At 41.7% G+C, this 21,402-nt stretch overlaps 1 protein-coding gene across 3 annotated transcripts in view; it reads left to right on the top strand.

Annotated features, from left to right (window-relative positions):
- Positions 1–21,402, top strand: part of MAPRE2 (microtubule associated protein RP/EB family member 2) — a 103,709-nt gene that overhangs the window by 65,773 nt on the left and 16,534 nt on the right. For all 3 annotated transcript variants that reach the window (XM_075416196.1, XM_075416194.1, XM_075416197.1), the window contains 2 exons: positions 11,261–11,406; positions 13,039–13,252. In XM_075416196.1, coding sequence (XP_075272311.1) covers positions 11,261–11,406; positions 13,039–13,252 — 360 coding nt within the window. The remainder of the gene's footprint in view (positions 1–11,260; positions 11,407–13,038; positions 13,253–21,402) is intronic.

Genomic DNA, 21,402 nt, shown 5'->3' with positions numbered 1-21,402 from the left:
TGCATGCTTGCTGGCTTGCACAATGACTATAAAATTGAGGTTGAAAAAGCACAGGTTAAAGTGCATGTCAGTAACTGATACAAACTATATAACTAAAGATACAGGACATGGGAAATAACCTTTTTAACAGTTATTAAACGTGAAATTGAAATGTTATATTTAGCTGTTGTTATATTTACATGTCTGGAAGCTAGCCTAAGTATTTTCTTTTGGTGAATTATGCATAAAGAAAATATTCATGTAGGGATGTGTGTGCACGTGTGTGTAAATGTGTGTGTAGCTATTTATAGACAGGTATATATAGATACACACACGTGCACATACTTATAAGGAGGTGGAAAGATATGAGAAAATGGACATTTTCATACCAAAATACCCAACATTTGCCATTGTTTGAAACAGGAAGCATACTAGACAAGTTATTGACTTGTTCCTGCATAGCTATTTATATGCTTGTAAATAGTTGAAAGGAAGCTTTTGAAGTGATTTCTCCATCAAGTTAAATATGTGTGGGCTTGCAAAAAAAAAAAAAAAAAAAAAGACAAAAAAAACCCCTCTGAAAACCCCTGCAAAACTCTTTCCCAAAACAGGGGAGAGGTGATCTGAGAAAATTTTGATTATGCAGAATACAGTGGGTAAAAGATATTTAAGAAAATCAAATTGAGAGACTTCAGCTGGGTGGGGCAGGCAGGAGAAAAGCACGGAAATTGTCACAAACCCACAGTCCCATTTCATTACACAGCTTCTTGTACAACTTATTCTGTGACCTCCAGTGAGGATTTTGGGACGCACCACAAGGGAAAAACTGAAAAAGGGTCGTCTCATTAGAGCTCTTACTCCGTCCCGTATAAAATTAAATCTTTTCTTCCTCTGGAACTTCCTGGATTGTATTGATTGCTGTTGTTACCTGATGCTTTTATGTTCATATCTTAATAGGTCAAAGTTGTAAACTTGAATTTTCCCATTTATTTTCATAGTCAAGCTTGATACTTACACAGTCTTATTTTTGTGTTAATGTTCATTACAATCCCAGAAGGAGCTTTAATAGTTCCTTATCTGAAGCATTCTAGCGTGGTCCTTCCTGTGGTCCAGAGGACCTTACTCTGAACTGATGAATCTAAACTCTGCTAGATTACTGCAGACACTAGAGCACAGTAGTCTTCTGGACTATTCCTTTCCATTTGAGGCTGCAAAGTCCGTTTCTCACATGCAGGACGTGCATGCGTAGGGATTGAAGATAGATGCGCAAGAAGCTTTGGGAACCTTTCTGTATTTAATATAGTTTACGATGTAAACTCCAAGTAATTTATCTGATGTACATGTAATTTATTTAGTGTACTTCTAGTGTAGTTTACAGGATGAAAGCTAGGGGAACAGTAGCACTAATGACCAGCCAACTAACAGGCAGAGCGGCAGCAAGCATGGTATGGACCACAGTTTGAGAACGGCGGATCTAACTCATTCATTCTGGCCTTCCTTTGGCTGATGTTCCTTGAAGCATTGGCAGCTTTCATGCAGCTTAATGTTAGTTTCTATAAAGTATGAGCATTTCTTCAGGACTTCAAAGAGAAGGAATATGTGAGAAACTCTTTACAACTATGAAGCATTTCACAGCATTAACAGGGAGCTGCAGAGCCACTGTAACTGATTTTTTATAACCGACTGTAAAATCCTATGGATATTTTCTTATTTTTTAGAAAAAAAGCATTAAGATTTGTCATGCTGTTATGTGACTATTCTTATTCAATTTTGTTAATAAGGAGCAACTGAAAGGCCAGAAAAAGTTAAATGCAAGGCCAAAAAAGACAGGGGAGGAAAGTGTGCATGGGGATGCTAAGTCTGAATGAAAAGCTTGGAGGAGTTACTTTAGGAGGCATGAGCTACCTGGATGTGGCATATGCTCGTGTTCAGCACTTGGCTGTGAGGCCTCATGGGTGCCCACGTTTTGCAGCCAACCTAGCAATAATTTTGGATATTCTGAGCTTAAGCAAGAAGGAATAATACGACATTGTGCCTTTACTTAAAGGCTTTATTCAGAGCATACCTAAAGCTTAACGTGACAGTTCGTAATAAAGCCAGAAAAAGCAATCAGATCTTCCTTTTCTCATTGCCATGGAGAAGTAGCTTTGATAATACATGTGCTGTAGCAATACCAGCCTGTGCCCCAATTGCCAGTTACAGAAATAGAGCTGCTAGGATGAGGAGCAGCAAAGGAAAAGGCTGGTTTAGTCATAAAGTATTTGTATTCTTTGGGAGTCTTAGATGTGTTTTTGTCTCTGCTAAGTAGGCCGAGCAAAGTGCAGTGTCCCCTGAGCTTTCTGAATGCCTGCTGTAGTAGTGATGTGCCAAAAAGGCCAGGTTATAGATGGATGCAGCCCCGGAGAGTCTAAATTTAGTCTGCAGCTCCTCTGGTAATTGAGTTTTGACAACTCGAGAGAAAATCTCTCTGAGCATCTCAAAGCAATACGATTCTCTTCACTTTAGGTGAGTGTAATTTTGTCAGTTTTTGGTCTCTGGGTTTGACTTCCTGCAAGGTTGTTAACCTGAATACGAACTTTATAATCCATGGGTTATATTGGAGGCATAGTGCATTGCCTTTAGATGGGCATTAGACGTGAGACCATTTAATTTGATACATGAATGAAAAATAATAGAGAACAACTGAGTGAATTTAATGTAGTAGGATCCCGTGTGCAACACCCATAGGCTTCGGGAATAGAAGTTTCAAATGAATTATGACACTAGCAGTCATGCTATTTTTGTAATGGATACACATTGGCTTCTTAAAAAGAATTCTGACTAAACAGCTGATAACTGAATTTTCTTTACTAAGGCTGTTTTTCATCTATGGGGAATACCTAATAAACGTATTACAGAGCTTTTCATGAGTGTTTGGCTGCTACGTGAGAGTATATTCAAAATAAGAGTCAGGCAGGAGACTATAGAGGGTTTGCATATGAATTGAAAAGAAACAACACAAAGTGTACGAGCAATATAAATTATGAGCAAGAAACCTAGAAATGGTAAATGTATATAGAAAGGAAAATGCAGCCTGAAGCGAGGTATAATTTCTGGCTTAGCTACACTTGTGTGATCCTTTGAGGTTAAGGAGATACAGAATCTCTCCCCACCCACCCCGCACTTGAAAATTCTTTTTAGAATTATAAACTTGCAAATTGTCTGGCCTCCAGTGCATACAGACCTTCTGTCTTTCAGGATTTGTATGCAAGGATCAAGGATTAAAAGCGGGGTGGGGCCTTTTTTTTCCTTGCTTTTAATAAATGGCTGTATTATAGAGAGAGCATGTGGTTTGGCATTTTCAAATTTTAGACTGATGATTTTTCTGCAGATGCCCTGTGTGTTGCCACAGGGAGATTTGCGTGTGGTGACTGCTGTAGCTAGTACCATATCTCAGCTGGCCTTCCTTCTGTGAAATTGTATAGTTGCTTTATGCACAGATTTTGTCAGTACTCCACCACCCTGATCTTGGAGGAAGGCAGGCAGTGTGACGACAGGGCAGATGTCGTTCTTTGTTTGACTTTGTGTTGCCTCTCGGGCTCGGGATGGAGCTCTGGGCAGAGCCTCCGCCACAGCCTCTGCGGGCTGTTGTCGCTTGCGACGGGTGCTGTGCCGGGAGGAGGGTGGTGGTCCCTGGCTTGTGGTGGGTGTCCGAGCTGTCCTGCTGCCAGGGACCACGCGTGAGGCTCTGCGCCATGGGTCTGGGCAGCAGCCCTGGGCCTGGCGATGCCGGTCTGCAAGGCGGCCATTGTGCCCCTGGCATTGCCTGGCCTCGGGCCCCTGGGCAGCAGCAGGGGCTGAGGTGACTGGAGAAGGATACGGGCCAGGCAGAGAGATGGGGAGAAGGGATTTTTCTTCTGCATGTCATTTGTCTACATACATGTGTAAACAGGGTGTTTTCTGTGGCTTAGCTGCATATGATTTGTTTTTTCATGTCTCAAAATGTATATTTTGCTCAGTGCTTGTATTAACCCATAACTTCCTACATGTGTATTACTAAAATCTGCATTGTAGGACCCAGTTGGAGCATTTGGTGCCAGCGTGATTTCTGTACAACCCAGTGTGCTAGTGCCTGGAAAGCTGAAGCGTGTTTCAACATCAGTGGGTTTGGGTTTTTTCCAGTTTGCAGCCTTGCAAAGGCTGGGTCTCTAGAGCAACTTGGAAACATGATTAAAATGTGGCTTGGTCCCATTTGCACTCTGTAACCAAGCCATGTTTCAAGGAGCTGACATCTTGTCCTGAGGTCATGCAACACAGAGGATGCTTAGTGTCAATGACTCTCTAACACCTTCCATATGATGTTTAGGATTAGAGGGATGCAATGGATGTTAATGATTGCATTTAAGATCAGTTGCAAAACTTTCTGAGGAAGCTTGCAAAGCAGTATCATGAGATTTTCAGCCAATAATTTTTTTTTAATGTCATTCATTAAGAATTCAGGAGGAATAGAACTTAAGGTTTTCAGTTTTTTCAATTATTATTTAATTACTCAAGCAACTGACTACAAGTGAGTGCTATGACCTCCCCCCTTTTTAAAGAGCTTGTTAGATTTTGCATGCTACTTTTTTTAGGCATGATGAGTTACACAGCTATTTTAAGTTAAATGGGAACTGTGTTTTCTGAAATTGCTCTGATCTTCCCATTTAAAAATTAATGAATTCCAAAATAAATTATTACTAAAAATTAAGTATTAAACTCTGGTGTGTATAATTTATGAGCAGATTAGCAATTTACATATTTACAAAAAAGAGAATATAAATTAACTAGGAGGAAATCTCCCTCCCACATGCATTATTTAAAATGATCAGTGGATATTCCAGATTATGTCACGTAAATGCCCCGCCTGCGTGGAGTGGGACTTTTGGAAGCAGATGTCAATTAGGCGCATGTATCTCAGTGACCGTCAGTAAGGTTGTAGGAGGTACATAGCTCTGCAGGCTGATTTCTGCGGTGACAGTGTTGCTTTCCAAAGCTCCCGTCTGTACGCAGGCACTCACTCTGCCCTCGTCCAGGCAGCTGTGCTCGTGCAACTGTGTGCTGGAGTGCAGGGCTGCACTCTGATCTACATCGACATTATTTTTTAATAAGTGTCCTCCCAAGACTGTTGCTGGGAAGGGTGAAGCTCAGGCCGGAATGGCTTCATTGACGCACAGCCCCATGAACGCTTGCTTCTCTACAACTAAGCATGCAGTAAGTAGATGTGGGCTTGAACATTCACCAGGAAAAGGGCTGAAACCTCTTAAGTCAGGTGTTTTTTTTTTAACTGGAGAAATAGAATTGTCTTGACCTATATACTAGGTCATATAGGTGCTGCTGAAGATGCAGATAGGAATTTGAAGACTGTGGGCACCAGTGGAATGCTCAAAGTGAATTGTGCTGTTTCTTAAACATGTGGCTATATGTAACACAAGTTTATGCTTACAGACATAACCAGTTTTTTAAAAAAACCTTGAGTGGTATAACATCCATAGAATCATAGAATGGTAAGGGTTGGAAGGGACCTTAAAGGTCATCTAGTTCTAACCCCCCTGCCATGAGCAGGGACATCTTCCACTAGACCAGCTTGCTCAGAGCTCCATCCAACCTGGCCTTGAACACTGCCAGGGAGGGGGCAGCCACAGCTTCTCTGGGCAACATGTTCCAGTGCCTCACCACCCTCGTGGTGAAGAATTGATTCCTGATATCGAATCTAAATCTTCCCTCTTTTAGTTTACAGCTGTTCCCCCTTGTCCTATCACTACATCCCCTTGTGAAAAGTCCCTCTCCATCCTTCCTGCAGGCCCCCTTCAGGTACTGGAAGGCTGCTGTAAGGTCACCCCGGAGCCTTCTCTTCTGCAGGCTGAACAGCCCCAACTCTCCCAGCCTGTCCTCACAGGAGAGGTACTCCAGCCCTCTGATCATCTGCATGGCCCTCCTCTGGACCCGCTCCAATGCATCCATGTCCTTCTGATGTTGGGGGCTCCAGAGCTGGACGCAGGACTCCAGGTGGAGTCTGACCAGAGCGGAGTAAAGGGGCAGAATCACCTCCCTCGACCTGCTGGCCACGCTTCTCTTGATGCAGCCCAGGATATGGTTGGCTTTCTGGGCTGCATATTTGAAATCTAAACAAAAATCTGTAGTAGGATGTCTAAGTCAAAAACCTATCTTAACACCTATCTTCCCACGGAAGCAATTCTAGGAAGCCTGAGGTAAAAGGCAAGCCCCAAGTGCTGCTGTACTGTAAACAATGATTGCTGGCCTTTGTGGTTTTTTTCCCCATTCTTATAAAAACTATTAGGTCATGCATGCTCCTTGCAAGTTTTACTGCCTTTTTTTGTTGTTGTTGTTGTTGTCCCAGCAACAGAAATATTGGGTGTGTGCAGTTTCCCATCAGTGTTAGCAACCATTGCTCTGCTGAAGTGCTGATGACTAATACGCATACAAATCATCCTGTATTTTCCAAATGCATGGTCAGGTTGTTGCAGCTTTGGAAGGAGTGAATATTTGGAGGAATTTGTATCTAATGTGACTGGGTATATGTTTCTAGATTGTCTGAAAAATATTTCCTTAAAGCAAACAAGCAAATAAAAAATTCCAATTACAGAAAAAGGTACGGTCAGCCTTTTTCCCAAATGGAATTTTTAAAAAATGACTGCGTGAAAAGCAAACTGAGGCCTGGTTAAAAGGTTTAAACTTGAATTAGATGCTATTTTAGAACAAAATTCTTACTAAGCATTTATAGCACATTTCTAGCGTAGCGCTTAGCTGTGGTTTGGACATCAGAATTAAAATAAAGCAGCCCCCCACACAGATAGGCCCTGTCTTTTCATGGGCCCTTTATGTTCCTGTGTTGGCTGGTGCTGGCTTTCTGGGACCTAGCTCCCACATACTGCAGGGATGAACTGGGAGGGACAGTCTTCTGACATTTGATGTGAAGGATTGACCTGACTCCTCCTATAGGGGACAAATCTTCACTTGTGCATACCTGAGGTTGTATTATTTATACTAAATACTCTATTAGTATACTCTATTAGTATACTAAGTACTAAATACAGTATACTTAAAGAAGTTAGTTTGCAAATAATATTTAAATTTTCCTTTATAAATATACAAACATAGATGCCAAAAATACCAAGGATCCAAATCTTGCTCTCCAGCTGAAATCTAGGAGGCTTACCAAACAGTAAAAAGTTGCAGGAAAACAGGATTCTCTGTTTTCGTTGTTATCTCCTTCAATTTCCTTGTGCTTTAAATAGTCAGAAGCAGAAGTACCTCTGATTATCATGAAAATGTTTGTTTTTTGGATTCATCAGCCTCCAGATGGAAGAGGAGAAAGAAGAAAAACTGAAAACCTGTAATGATGCAGAGTGCATGTGGCTTCAGAGCAAACTGCAAGTCAGTATGGACAGTCTGGGAAGGAAATGTAGAAGCAAGGAAAGTACAGGGCAAAAGCCAGAATTACTTCAGCACTGTTTACTGCAAGGTGGACTAGTGAAAGATTATCTACAACTCTGAAAACGCTGTAAAACTATTGTGAGATTTATAGACTGGGTAGAAGCTTCCAGCGTTACCACCACATGTGGCAAAACTCTTCAACTGTAATAGCTTTAAATAACCACCTTTTTAATTCTCAGTTTGTTCTTCTGTGTCTTAATTCTGCCCCAGCACCCCTTGCCCTCCCCTGCCTGCTGCCTGCCCGCCCAGCCTGTGGACGCAGTCCCCTCGCCTGCGTTTGCTGCCTGCTCTGCCCTGAGCCGTGGTGGGAAGCCCAGCAAACGCCTGCAAACTCTGCGATGCCGCTGGGCACTTTCCACTCACTGATTGGGCCAAAAGTAGCGGCTGCTGGGGGTGTAATCCAGCACAGACATGTCTGCGGGTTGGTTTTGGAGTCTGGCCTGTGAATATCTTCTGTAGCTAATGGCTGCATCAATATTCTAGATCAAAACACAAAAGGACTTTTAGCCAGCCCAGATTCTATATTGCTGCTTAGCTAATACAGGGTAAGAGGTTTTTAACATTGATCCCTCTTCTGCAGTGCTACCAGCTGCAGTTTTCATCTTTCATTTGAGTAGATTTCAAATTATTTCTCTTTGTCTGTGTGCATGTGCATATTTTCATGCATACAAAAGCTTCTTGGTCATAGAGACAGATTTATGGAGAGCCATTCTGGACAGGTAGTGAGTTTTCAACTTCTGTGTATAGATTTGTTAGGTTTTGGGGGAGGTTGTGGTGGGTGGCTGTTGGTATTCAGGAGCAGTTTTTTTCAGAAAATGTAAGGAAATTTAAAAATCTTTAATAAAATATAATGGCATAAAAATCCTTTTGTTCATGTAAATTATGCAAGCGGTATGTCACAAGCCAGGACGTCGTTTTCTCTACTGCCATGTTCTCTATGTTCTGTTAAAAATACTCCTTTCCCATGCACCTGCATTGAAGTGTCAGTTGTATAATAAATCAAATATGTCTAAAGTGCTGCCCAGTACGCAGAGGACGACATGTCTATATGCTGTGGCTGTGAGGTAAAGGCATCGCGATCTTGCATCAGTTAAGCAGAGCTGCTCTTTCTGCTGCCTTCAGCAAATCTCAGTGATGGGCAGCGCACAAAGTGGTGTCCCCATTCTGCTGCACTGATGTTTAGCATTTGAATGCAATGTGACAGCTACAAGCTTTAGGGGGTAAAATTTTAAATTATAAATAAATACCTATATAATATTAAATAGGTACATAATGTCGATGTCCAAAATCGGGTACTCCCAGTTGATTGTAATGATATTTTTACTTTCTCCTGTTGCTGTCTCTGCCTTTTGGGAGTCAAGAAGAATTTTCTCTCTTTGTAGCTTACAATGTTTAGCTCAGTCCATGTCTGTATGTTGCCTCTGTACTTCAGGAAGGAGTATTTTAATGAATTGTGTTTGCTGATGTAATAAAATCCTCCTGTTGGGGAAACAGCCCGGCAGCCAGCTTCGTGCTGTCACGTGGCTGTAGTCCAGTGTTTTCTGCCCTCGAGTGTCGTGCAGACCCAGGACCACCTTCTGGCTGGCAAAAGCACAGAAACAACTGCCAGCGTGATGGGGAGGAAACACAAGGAAATACCGTCACTAGAGTCTTAAACCTGGTCAGATGCTATCCAAAGGCATGCAGAAGGAATTTGCGTTACCAGCAGAAGGAGAAAATCTCATGTGAACACTCTGCGTTTCTAGTTTTCTAAAAGGATCTAGATGAAAGGTTGCGCAGTGCATTTTCAAGGCCTCCGGGCAATTACTTACATATCAGAGTAAAGCTTATAATTGGGGCATAGGGAGGATGAAAGGACAGTGTTAGGAACAAATTCAATTTATAACATGAGATGATTGCATAATAATCCTTTTGCATGAAATTAAATAGCAATAAGTGTAGTCATGCCATGCATTATCTGTATATCCATGCTTTTAATTGTAATATTACTTTTCTGTTGCCACGTAGTTACCAGTTCTCTTGCTAACAAAGAATTCTGAATAACTAATTGTGTTTACATAGCTTTCTATAAGAAGATGCAAATTTGTCATCTGATGTTTGTAGCTTGCCAGAAGCCTCCTTTTCCTGTAGGGAATATTTTACTTTGATTCCTAATCGTATCAAAACCATTGCAAACAGCTAAGCACAAGGTGTCTTTGGAAAATCAGATTTTTTTTATAACAGTTTGCCCCCACAAAGCTAGGCAACATGAAGAGAACGTTTTAAAATATGGCAGTGGTTTCCAGCACTAAAGCTTGATCTTGGTAAGTCCCTTAGCAAAACTCAGATCAGTAGTTTGGTAAACATCTTTGGACTCCGCTTTAAAAATCTGCTTCTCTTTTTTGTAAGTTATGAGCTTTGTAAACCTTCATACGATGGTTGAGTGGATGCAGAGAATGAGAACTATCTCATGCATAAAGTTGGTCCTGTCAAAACACATGCATACCCACAGAGAAAATATCTAATTTATTGTTGCCCCTCCTGTAAAACTGAGCAAGCCAGGTGTCTGCTTTGTTAATTTGGTTTCTGTGTGAGCACTCAGCAGAATTATTTTTTTATAAAAATTATTGTTGTTGATACTGAGCTGAACTGTTAGGTGAGATCTGGACACTCGTTTGTCAAAACTGGTCTGCACTAAATGCACAGAAGTCCTTTCTGTGGAAGTGAAATTGAACTTGTCAGGAGTAATCGGGCAATCACTTCCCTGCCCTGTATGCTCAAGCGCAGGGGCTGCACGCTCGACAGCCCCCTGCTCCAGAAATGGACCTCACTGCGTCTTTGCTGAGTGTAACGCATTTTGTAGAAAACTCCCTTCTGAAGAAGAACTGAAATTGGTTTTCCTCCAATTTCCTCAAACATATTCAGCCTTTATTTCCAAACACTTGAGCATGTTATCAGTAAAGACTTATTTTACAAATGACAGTGACACGATGATGGAGGAGGAGGAAGCTCCCTGCACACAAGAAAAAGCTATCCCCGTTAGCTGTACTCAGTACACTGTTCAGAAATTTTCCCATATACTTGCAGCTCTGTGCTGGATTAGTTACACACACCCCCCCCCCCCACTAATATGTAAGTTTAGATAGCCCTCAAAGCTAAACTTAGAAACCTTATTGTTCTGAGTGAGACTTCTGATATCTATGGGTGGACTACGCTAAAGTCTGCTTATTTAACTGCTTTTCTCAGGAGATGAAAATTGGTAAAGATGTTTGTTTTAGAGGGGTGGAAACTGGCTGGTATGTTTTAACAAGCTGGAGCTTTACAGTTTTGTTTTGTTTGTTTGTTTTTAAATCGTGGTTTGATATAATCTTAAATTATCACTTTGGATTTGATTGGCGTTCAGCTACGAGTGCCAGAAGAAAGGAGTTCTTGGCTTGATTGTATTCAGGGGGCTGTGAGGATTGAGGGAGCTTAGTGAGAGATTTCCATTTTGACTGTGATCTTCTCACTGTATGGACAGTCCTACTGTGTATAGGAACTCCAAGAACATCAGTTTTAAATAGAAGAAAGATTTATATTTTGTTAGTCACGGTGGTTCTTCAGATGCTGTACGACAGTGCATCATGCATCCAGACCGAATGGAAAAAACCCACATTAATATGTCACACTGTTCAATGTACATTAGACAAGTAGATCTTGGGAGCGTAGTGTTAGGTTGAATTACAGCAGGGACTTATTCAGCACGGTTGCTTTCTGCTAATGACATTAAACGCCGTTTGGTCTTAGCTGGGTGCATCTGGATTAACGTCAACGCATTCTCTTGTTGTAGGAGCAGCTTACTGCCAGTTCATGGACATGTTGTTCCCAGGGTGCATTAGCTTGAAGAAAGTCAAGTTTCAAGCAAAGCTGGAGCATGAATACATTCACAACTTCAAACTTCTGCAAGCATCATTTAAAAGAATGAATGTGGACAAGGTAAGCATTCTGTATTTGTATCTCAGTTACTGCCAGTTTCAAAAGTTGTATAAAAAACGTGAAGTCAATAAATAGCGTAAATAAACTTCAAAATACTTGAAGTCCACTTTTTCAACTTTTGGACTGAGAACTAGAGCACAAGTTGTATGTGAAGATGATGTTCTTGACCTTTCATGATCTGAAAAGGGTATGTAGGTATGAAGGAAGAAATTTGGCATGCTCCATTTAGGTACAAAGTGAAAATTGAGTCCATGTGTCCGCTGAGGAATTGTGCAGCCTAACTCATTATATCTTAATATCAGAAACCCTTTTGATCAAATACCGTGTGTTTGAAATTCCTTACCATCAGTGAACCTTAATTTTAGATACAGTAAAATTGCTAGTGACCTGAATTTCCAACCAAATACTTGGAAATATGCTGTTCCTGTAAGTATTCCATGTTTCTTGTCCAAAATGGGATTTAAGGAATTAAAAGTATTCAAGAGCTGGAATAATTTATCCAATTATTTGATAGGTTGGCCAGCACATGTGATCTTGTAAAGTTAAGAATGGAGGGCTCTTGTTCAGCCATAAGGTACTGGTTTATGCAACCTGAAAAGACCTGCAAAATGCTATGTTAATCCTTGGAGTATCACAGCCTTATAAAATGCTGCACAGTTGGCTTAACCTTGAGGAAGAAATGAAAATTGCAATGGTTTTAGGTACCCTTTTTCCAGCTGAAAATCAAGTGCATTCAGGAGGCATTAAGACCCATTGAACTTGGTTCTTTAATCAGCCGCATGAATTAAGCAAGGCAGGGCAGCCCTCCTTCTGCAGTGTTCCCTTCATAGTCCCTGTCTGCCCACAGCGTCTAGGAAGGTTGAGCCTCCTGCAAAGCAACACTGACCCACCTCCTTACACTAATATACGCCCACGGCACCTTTTGGAGGCTTTATTTCTGTGAAAAATTTTGCAGGATATGGCTATGGAGACATCGTCATGGCCTTTCTTTTGTTTTACTTAAACTTTGTAGGCATTTTAGTCAACTTCTGCATGTCCACGAACTGTTCTATGTATAGCTATATATGGAATGGGAAAAAATTATAAGTTTAAAACCTCAGGGTTAGTTCCTATGATGAACATGTACTACCAAAATGTAGGTTGGTTTGAGCTTCAGCGTGTCTTGGAAAAGCTGCTGGTTTTTGTAGTTCAAACAGTGGGACAGAGAGCAAGAAACACCGCTCTGGACCTTTTGAAGAATTGTGCATTTTTAGTATGCTCAACTATAGCATGTCCATTAAGAACAGAAATCCCTAGTTAGCTGAATATAGTGTTATTCCCAGAACAGCTTCATTCCTCATGGTTATCACTGCAATAAGAAAGGAGTAACTCTGTGGAAGAGCAGTTTTAAAGGCTTATATACACCCACTGTCTAGCCACTTCAAAGCTGGGTCTTTGCTTTATTTTGATTTTATTTTTAAGAGCACTTCCAAATCTACCATAATTTCCCTTCTTTTAGAAAGAAAACAGTGGCAGAGGAATATATGCTGATATAGTTAGTAGATTTTGTTCAAATAAGTGTGTATATATATGTAATTTTTATATTTCAAAATGGCAATGATACATTATTGGAACCTTTATTCTACCTTTCAGGTAATTCCCGTGGAAAAACTGGTCAAAGGGCGCTTCCAAGACAACTTAGATTTCATTCAGTGGTTTAAGAAGTTCTTTGATGCTAACTATGATGGGAAGGAGTATGATCCTGTGGAAGCTCGACAAGGCCAAGATGCTCTTCCTCCACCAGATCCTGGTGAACAAATCTTCAACCTGCCCAAAAAGTCTCACCATGCAAACTCTCCCACTGCAGGTATTTTGCATCTTCAAGTATTCCATTTCTGTCTCTGAAGACAACTATAAGCTGTGATCCATTTTACGTAAATACTAATTAAAAATTATTTCCTTCCTCATGTGCATGAGCCATTCTTTTTGCCTTGTCATAGGCTTCGCATCTGAGATGGCAGAAGCTAACTTCTTGTAGGGTGCTCTAGTTTGGCCCAGCCCTGCTGGGTGTAGGGTCTCCCCTACTGAACCCTTGATGGAAATGATGTGGATTTGAGTGATGTCTGATGGTGGAGACAAAGGCATTTAACTTTCTTGCCAATGAGTGTAGTGTGTGTAAGTGTATTCAAGAACATTAAATGAAGCGTGTTTCTCTCTCGCACCTCCACCCTTACAGGAAATTGCTAACACAGGCTGGTATTTTTTTTTTTTCCATTTTCATGATGAGTGCAATGCTTCCAAATCTTAAGGGCTGACCAGAAGGAAAAAATGAATTGATTTGTGGTTTTATATGTGCTTATTGTTCAGGTACAGTAGTCCTCTTAAGTGAGCAGTGTACAACTATTGCTCTTTCTCAAAGATACCTCGGTCTTCTAAATTTTTATTTTGTGTTTATGCTGGGTTTTGGTAGGATAGAGTTAATTTTCTTCATAGGAGATTGTATGGTGCTATGTTTTGGATTTGTGATGAGAACAGCGTTGATGACACAGGGATGTTTTAGTTACTGCTGAACAGCGCTTGCACAGCATCAAGGCCTTTCTTGTTTCTCAGCCTGCCTTGCTAGTGAGCAGGCCAGGGATGCACAGGAAGCTGGGAGAAGACATAGCCGGGACAGCTGACCCCAGCTGACCAAAGCGATGTTCCATACAACATGACATCATGCTCAGCAACAAAACTGTAGGGGGAAGAAGGTGAAAAAGGGGGATGTTTGGAGTTGTGGCATTTGTCTTCCCAAGTAACTGTTACACATGTTGGAGCCTTGCTTTCCCGGGGATGGCTGCCCATGGGAAGTACTGAATGAATTCCTTACCTTGCTTTGCTTGCATGCATGGCTTTTGTTTTACCTGTTAAGCTGTCTTTATGCCAACCCACGAGCTTTCTCACTTTTGCTCCTCCGATTCTCTCCCCCGTCCTGCCAGGGGAGTAGTGAGTGAGCAGCTGTGTGGGGCTGAGCTGCCTACTGGGGTTAAACCACAACGGTGTTTCTGGAGCAGGCCAAAGGACTGAGCCTGAGCTGTGGTGTTTATGTAATATGGTCGCTAAGCAGATGCCATTTTTTGATAACTGACAGTTAAGTGAACAGCAAAGCAGCTAACATTTTTTAAAAAAATCATTACTAAATGAGTATTACTGGGGTGGGTTGCCTGTACGTATATAGGTTTGTGCATACAGAAACACAGATGCACACACACTTAATTCCTTTATCGTTCTGTCCAGGGTTTACTTTATTCATACTAACACAGTCCTCAAATAATGATTAATTTTCAGTTGGCTTAATTCTGTGACCTGTCTTCTCGTGGGCTCATATATGCACCAGTGCTGGCAAAGGGAAGGGGCAGGTATGAGGCACCCTCCATTTTAGGCTGGCTTACGCTCTGGAATCATACCCAGATTTCAGCGTTCTGCTCTGATCGCTTCTGACGTCAAAGAAGTGGGACATTGGCCAGCTGCCTCAGCTCATTAGTGTTTCCAGGAAATTGAGCACCTGATAGCAAGCCAGTGCTGCTCTGGGCTTTTAAAGCTTGTTTACATCTTTGTTTTGCACCATCATGTGTCTAAACTTTTGAGTTTCAGGACCTGGTATGCTGTAATTTTCCATGTGATATCTTGCACTCCCTTTGAAGACAAAAAACCCACAAGTGCTAATGTCATGGTGTTATCCAATTGAGAAATTGGAAAAGGCGCTTTTATTAAATACAGACTTTACTACGCTTGTTAATTCTTCTTGCAGGTGGTACTTCGTACCAAAGTCACAAATGTGTCATCCAAATTAAAGCTGTGGAGGTGACAGTCCCAAAGAAACAGAATAGCTACTGGAGTGGAACCAGCCAGCTGATACAAAGGATAACGTAGAGATCTCGTGCCGTGTTGCTGGTTGTATGAAGCATGTCCTGTGCCTCCTCAGCCCTTGTATGGAGTAGGGCCACTGATATATAATGTAATGATCTTTAGTAAGACGCTGTGGCTGTGTAAGTTAGCTTTTTCTTGGAAAGCTTCCTTCCTTCTTAACTTACATATTGTCCAGAAGTGTGGCAGGTGGAACACTCATTTAATTTTTGTTGAGCTGGGGAGGGGGGTGTAGGCATTGCATGATACTAGACAAAAAAAGAGTTTTAGCTTGTATTGCTGCCTGCATTTTAGAACAGGACCATTTCATTTAGGTGTCAGTCATTCTTAGGTTCGTTCAGTTTTTGGGTGAGCACATTTTTATTTCACTGATGTATTGTGCCTTTGTGCCTCCCCTCACCACATCACGTAGCCTGATTGATTGAAAGGATGGGAGCTTTTACTGGGTGTTTGTTGATAGAGGACACTGGGAGGAGTGCCCTATGCATCTGCAAGCCTGCGTGTGCCTCATCTCCTGCTGTCTGGGAGTAAATTGGGATGATGTGGGAGCCAGTCCTGGGTAGCTGGGAAATTACCAGGAAGGACGTTCTTCTGTACGTCTGGGGGGTGTGTATGTGTGTGTGTCTGTGCATGGTCATGCACGCTTAACTGGAAATGAAAGAGTATTCATTGCAGTTGTTATAGGAACCATAATGTGCCCATGTGAGTAAAACAAGCTTAGCCATTGATACTAAAAAGGCAAAAAAGAGAAGGTTTCATGAGTTCTGCAGCAGGTTAAGAATTCCCCACCTCGTATGGAGTTTTGTCTTCCGTGATGATACAAGGATGAAGAACGAATATGTGCCCATGAGTAAGTGCAACATCAGGTGGCATAGTTTAAACTGCTCTCTATAACTTTTATGTTGAGTATTTTGTTATTCTGTGTTCTTGGGTCTTCAGTGAAGTGGCTGAGGTTTGGACACAGCTTTACTTCCACGGACTTTGTTGTGGGAGCAGTAAATATTGTGGGCTGCTTGATGCAATAACCTCTTACACCAACGCAGCAAGCATTTACCAGCATCTGTCGCAGTTTGCCACAGTAGCTTGCCTCTATTTTTGTACGTGTTCTTTTTTTTAATGTCACTTTTAATTTGTGTGATTTGCTCTACATTAACACTGAAGCTTTGAAATTTTAGTACTGTCTTGTTTCAGTTCATTAATGAAACAAAAAGAAGCAATAGTGAGAGAAAATAAAGAACCCATAAGATCTTTCAACATAATCCGAAAGTTTTTAAACAGTGAGCAGTGGACAAATGTAAATGTATGCACTTATTGTTTAGTGTCAGGAGCAAGCAGACATATGGGTATTCATTCACACTATATTTTTGGTTTTGACAGACCTTCAAATATGCCTATTCTAAATTGATCAAATACATACATTTCTAAAGGAATATTTTATTTAGCTACTAGTAGTTTCGTATGTGTTTCAGATGATTGCTGTTGTTCCACGGAATAACTCTTCCAGTGCCCTTTACCAGAGTGTTGTTTTTGAGTGATTTAGGAAGTGCTGATCTCTTTAATTATTTATAACTACTTTATAACACTGTGTTCTAACTCTGTATTTTCAGAGGTAGACTAAGATGTCTTTCAATTAACAAGAAAGGGGTCGAATCACTAAATCCCGCTCTGAAAGCTTACCCAGAAAGGTAGCTGCCATGAGTTCGAATTATGTTTGGTATTTTAATCTGACAGTAAAGCTTGACAAGACCCATGGTATCAGGTAGCTGCTTTCCATAGCTGTACATGGGTATTTATGTATATTTCTACAAATGCCACGTGTGGTCTTTATTTTGTTTTTAAAAATGCTTTTAAAACAAACTGAAACTCCAGAAATCTGAGAATGCACCAGGTTTTGTGTTAATCAGGGAGCAGTCTGACAGCCATGGCCCTACCCCTCCCGAAGACGATCCAACTGAGGAGTCAGCACAGGTCAAGGATAATGCAGCTTGGAAATGGAAACGTAAATAGGACCCTACTACTAATCTGCTGTGCCACCTTCGTGTTGCCTTGTCCCGTCCTTTAGAGGCAGAGCTGATTTGTTGCCAAGCTGCTGGCTGTACGGAGGGTGGATGGCTTCGGTAGCACATATAAAAGGCTTCTTCTAGAAATAGTAGGAGCAGCAAGGATTTGCCAGGTAAACGCAGCTCCCTGCTGGGGGAATGAGTATGTTTTCATCCTTCGAGGAGTGGAGCCAGCAGCACAGACCACCACTGCAGGCTCCCTGCCAACAGCACCACAGCTGCTTTTAGATATAAAGCCATCTGCCAGTCCTGAGCTGCCTTTCGATCTCCTACAGCCTGCACTCCTCGCTAATGCAGCGGTAAACAGCCTACAGATGTAGAGACAAAATTATGGTAAGGGATTAAAATATTAGGGCGTTGTTGTTTGTGCCAGTTCTATTGCTCCCTGTGGAAAACAGCAGAAAAAGCTTCATCTGATCAAATTGAAAATGGTGATCAGGTTGTTGGGATTTTAGCTTAGTGTCTTATGTAAGTATTCCTGTGTATCAGAGCAAAGCTCCATTGAGCACTGCTTTGTGTAAGGGTGTGGGGTGTCAAAAATACACGGGTAAAAGGCAGCTTAATAAAATTATTTATTTACATGTGAGCTAAAAATGCAAGAGGTTCTTAGATCTGAAGGCTGTTAGCCGTTCTAGTTTGAAATATTCAGCGAGAGCAGGATGACTAAAGCAGAGCTGGAAAATACTGGAGGATCACATGAGGGCTAAAAATACTCACGCTATGATGGGGAAAATAACCAGGGCAGAATGAACTGTTTGTGCACGAATGCTTTATATATAATGTGTGTGCCATCGAAGAGCCAATTGCACAAGAAAAACACTGATTTTTCTTCAGGGAAATGGTATATCCTACTGTAACAGATGTGCTGTAAATTAATTTTGAGGGATAAAAATACTCAACAAAACCAGTCTTTGTTTTAGCAGCCAGTGATACGATTAGGACTCCCGAGAGACTAGAGAGCTCCTTCTAACACCTTTTTTCTTTGCTTTCCACCAAAACATGCCACCTTTTTCCCCAGATGGCAGGCAGTTGGTATGGGTGACCGCAACCTCTGCTCGCGGTGGTGCGGTGCTCCAGGACAACACGGCGGAGCTGGAGAGGGGAAGAGCCGTGGGGCGACAAACTGAAAATCCTTTTGTGCCTAGTTCATACGAGGCCGAGGAATTGTGCTAGCCGACGGGAACAGCATGTGCAGTGACAGTGCTGGCCTGGGAGGTAGAGAGGAAAGCGGCTCAGCCGTAACAGAGACACACCCCCTCTGCCAGCATAAGGAGAGTTTCATCTTTAAACCCACTGACCGAGGATTTAGACCACAAAGCAATGCTGCTTGCAGTGCAGGAGCCAAGGCCTTTTTTTCTAGAAAGAAGATTGTGTTTGAAAAACCAGTGGTGAAAATTGCTGTCTTAATTTTTGGTGTATTATGGGTGTGGTTGAATGCCTGTCTTGCTTAAATTTTTACATGATCTTTTTTATTTCAAAATGCTTTTCTTCACATATTTTTTTTCACATTTAACTTTTGGAACTGCTTTTTCCATATAGCTAAACACACAATTGAATTTTATAAAATGCAGATTTTTAAGCGCATTTCAAATTTTAAATTGTATTCTTCTCTTAAGCTTATGTGGAATGGCTTCATCCATTGAAGTTGGATACTTGCATGCTTGAAGACTTTTCTAGAGTTAAAAGGGATGTCTGTTGAGGAAAAATTAATGGTTGCCATTAAAATGTTGGTTATTTTAAATATGAAGAAAAGTCTTCATTTATGATGGGGAGAAAAACCTGTGGTTAGTTCCCATCTATCAAATCTCCTTCTATTAAGGATGAATTAAAGGAGTACTTCCATCAAGAAAACTTTTTCATCTGACAAGTAAGACTCCATTTTATGTTCTTGCTTGGATCACTCTGTTGAAATTTGCAAAAGATGCTTCAGTTTCAAGTATTTGTACACACTTCACTTTGCCAGCTGTCTGGCAGTGATGATCAGTGTAGAGCTGTAGCTGTAACCACCAGCAGTGGAACTATGGAGAGCTGAGGGGACAGAGGGGTCCTGCCACGCCAGGGAAGTTAGTACCACAAAATAATTAGGCAGCTGCACCACAGCATGTTGGGATGCTGAAAGTCAGGTCAGATTTTGTCTGACGTCATTTCATTCCCATTAAGCATCACTTGTCATCACCTATGCCATTACGCATCCCTAAATTGAGCAGTTTCTTGCGTCCCAGTGTAGCCGCAACAATAAGCGTGTGTGAATATTAATTCATTTACTGTTCTAGCTCATTTGTTTTAGGTGGGTGGAGGGTTTGTCTTTAGCTCGTGAAGAAATTTCTAGCTCTGTGGCCTCTTGGTGGGTTGTTTTTTTCTTCTGTGGCATGAGTCAGGAATATTCACTTTATGAAGTCTTTTAATTTGACTGAAGTTATACTGCAAATGGTTCCCAAATTCCACCAAAGCAGTGGTTCTGAGGGCTCAGCCAAGTCTCGTGCTTGCTCAGGGCTTCCATTGCTCTCCACACCATCCTCAGGCATGTCCATGCTGTATTCATGCATGTGTTTTCTTGGAATTTTACACAAATACTTAATGGCATACTAGTTACTCATATAGCTTCAAGGAAGATTTCTCTCTAAACGTTAAGTAGGTCTCGTGTCTGCAAGGCAGCACTTGTGATGTAAAGGGACCTGGAATTCACAGCCTGGCTTTATACCCAGAACCTGCACAGTGCCAACACCCACTGTTTTAAATTTCAGAAGCGTGCATCTGTTTGTAAAACTTCTGTGTTTAGCAAAAAAATAGTAAAGCTGAAACTAGGGGGGGATATATTTAATTGTAATGGACAGACTAGTAATTATTTCTGGAGCACCACAGATAGAAAACTGATGCCTTTCAAAGCTGTTTCATCTAGCTTATTTCAGTACAAGAACAAAATAATTTGCCTTTCAACTGCGAAGTTATTTTTCCCATCTCTGCTAGCGTTATGTGGACAGTTACAAAAAAATTATCCAGATGCTAACTGAAGCAGCTGCAATATTGTTTAAAAAAAATTCCACTTGTACCCTGCATTGACCTAAAATCAGAGCATGCTGTAACAGACATTCTTACAGAATGGTGGAGGTGGGAAGGCACCTCTGAGATCATCCAGTCCAACCCCTCTGCTCCAAGCAGGATCACCTACAACTAGTTGCCCAGGACCATGTCCAGTTGGGTTTTGAGTATCTCCAAGGGTGGATATGCTGCAACCTCTCTGGGCAACTTCTTCCAGTATGTGATCACCTTCCCAGCAAAGAAGTTTTTTCTTATGTTTAAGTGGAATTTGTGCCCATTGCCTCTTGTCCTTTGACTGGGTACCGCTAAAAAGCACCTGGCTCAGTCTTCTTTGCACCCTCCCTTTGGGTGTGGATAAGATTCCCCTGAAGCTTCTCTTGTCCGGGCTGAACCGTCCCAGCTCTCTCAGCCTTTCCTCATATGCAAGGCGCGCCAGTCCCCCAGTCATCTTTGTGGCCCTTTGTTGGACTCTTTCCAGTATGAAAATCTCTCTTGTACTTCGGGGAGCCCCAAACTGGACCCAGCATTCCAGACGTGCCTCACCAGTGCTGAGTAGAGGGGGAGGATCACCTCTGTTGACCTGTTGGCAATGCCCTTCCCAGTGCAGCCTGGGAGGCTGTTGGCCTTCCTTACTGCGAGGGTGCGCTGCTGCCTCATGCCCAACTTGCTGTCCACCAGGACCCCGAAGTCCTTTTCTGCCACACTGCTTTCCAGACTGTCAGCCACCAGCATGTTCTGAGGCATGGAGCTGTTCCTTTGCCAGGTGCGGGGCTCTGCACTTCTTTTTGAACTTTGACAGTAAGCTTGAAAACGAGTTGGTAATGAGTAACATTTATGGCACTGATTACAATGCAGTTCTCTCATTGGTCAGTGAAAAAAGATGGTTATCAGATATTTTATCATAGAATGATTTGGGTTGGAAGGAACCTTTAAAGGTCATCTAGTCCAAACCCCCTGCAGTGAGCAGGGAACCGCTAACTAGATCAGGTTGCTCAGAGCCCTGTCCAACTTG

This window comes from Opisthocomus hoazin, chromosome 3 (assembly GCF_030867145.1).
Source record: "Opisthocomus hoazin isolate bOpiHoa1 chromosome 3, bOpiHoa1.hap1, whole genome shotgun sequence".
Lineage (NCBI taxonomy): Eukaryota > Metazoa > Chordata > Aves > Opisthocomiformes > Opisthocomidae > Opisthocomus > Opisthocomus hoazin.
Note: the sequence above shows the minus strand (reverse complement) of the source record. Positions and strands in the feature narration are given on the sequence as shown.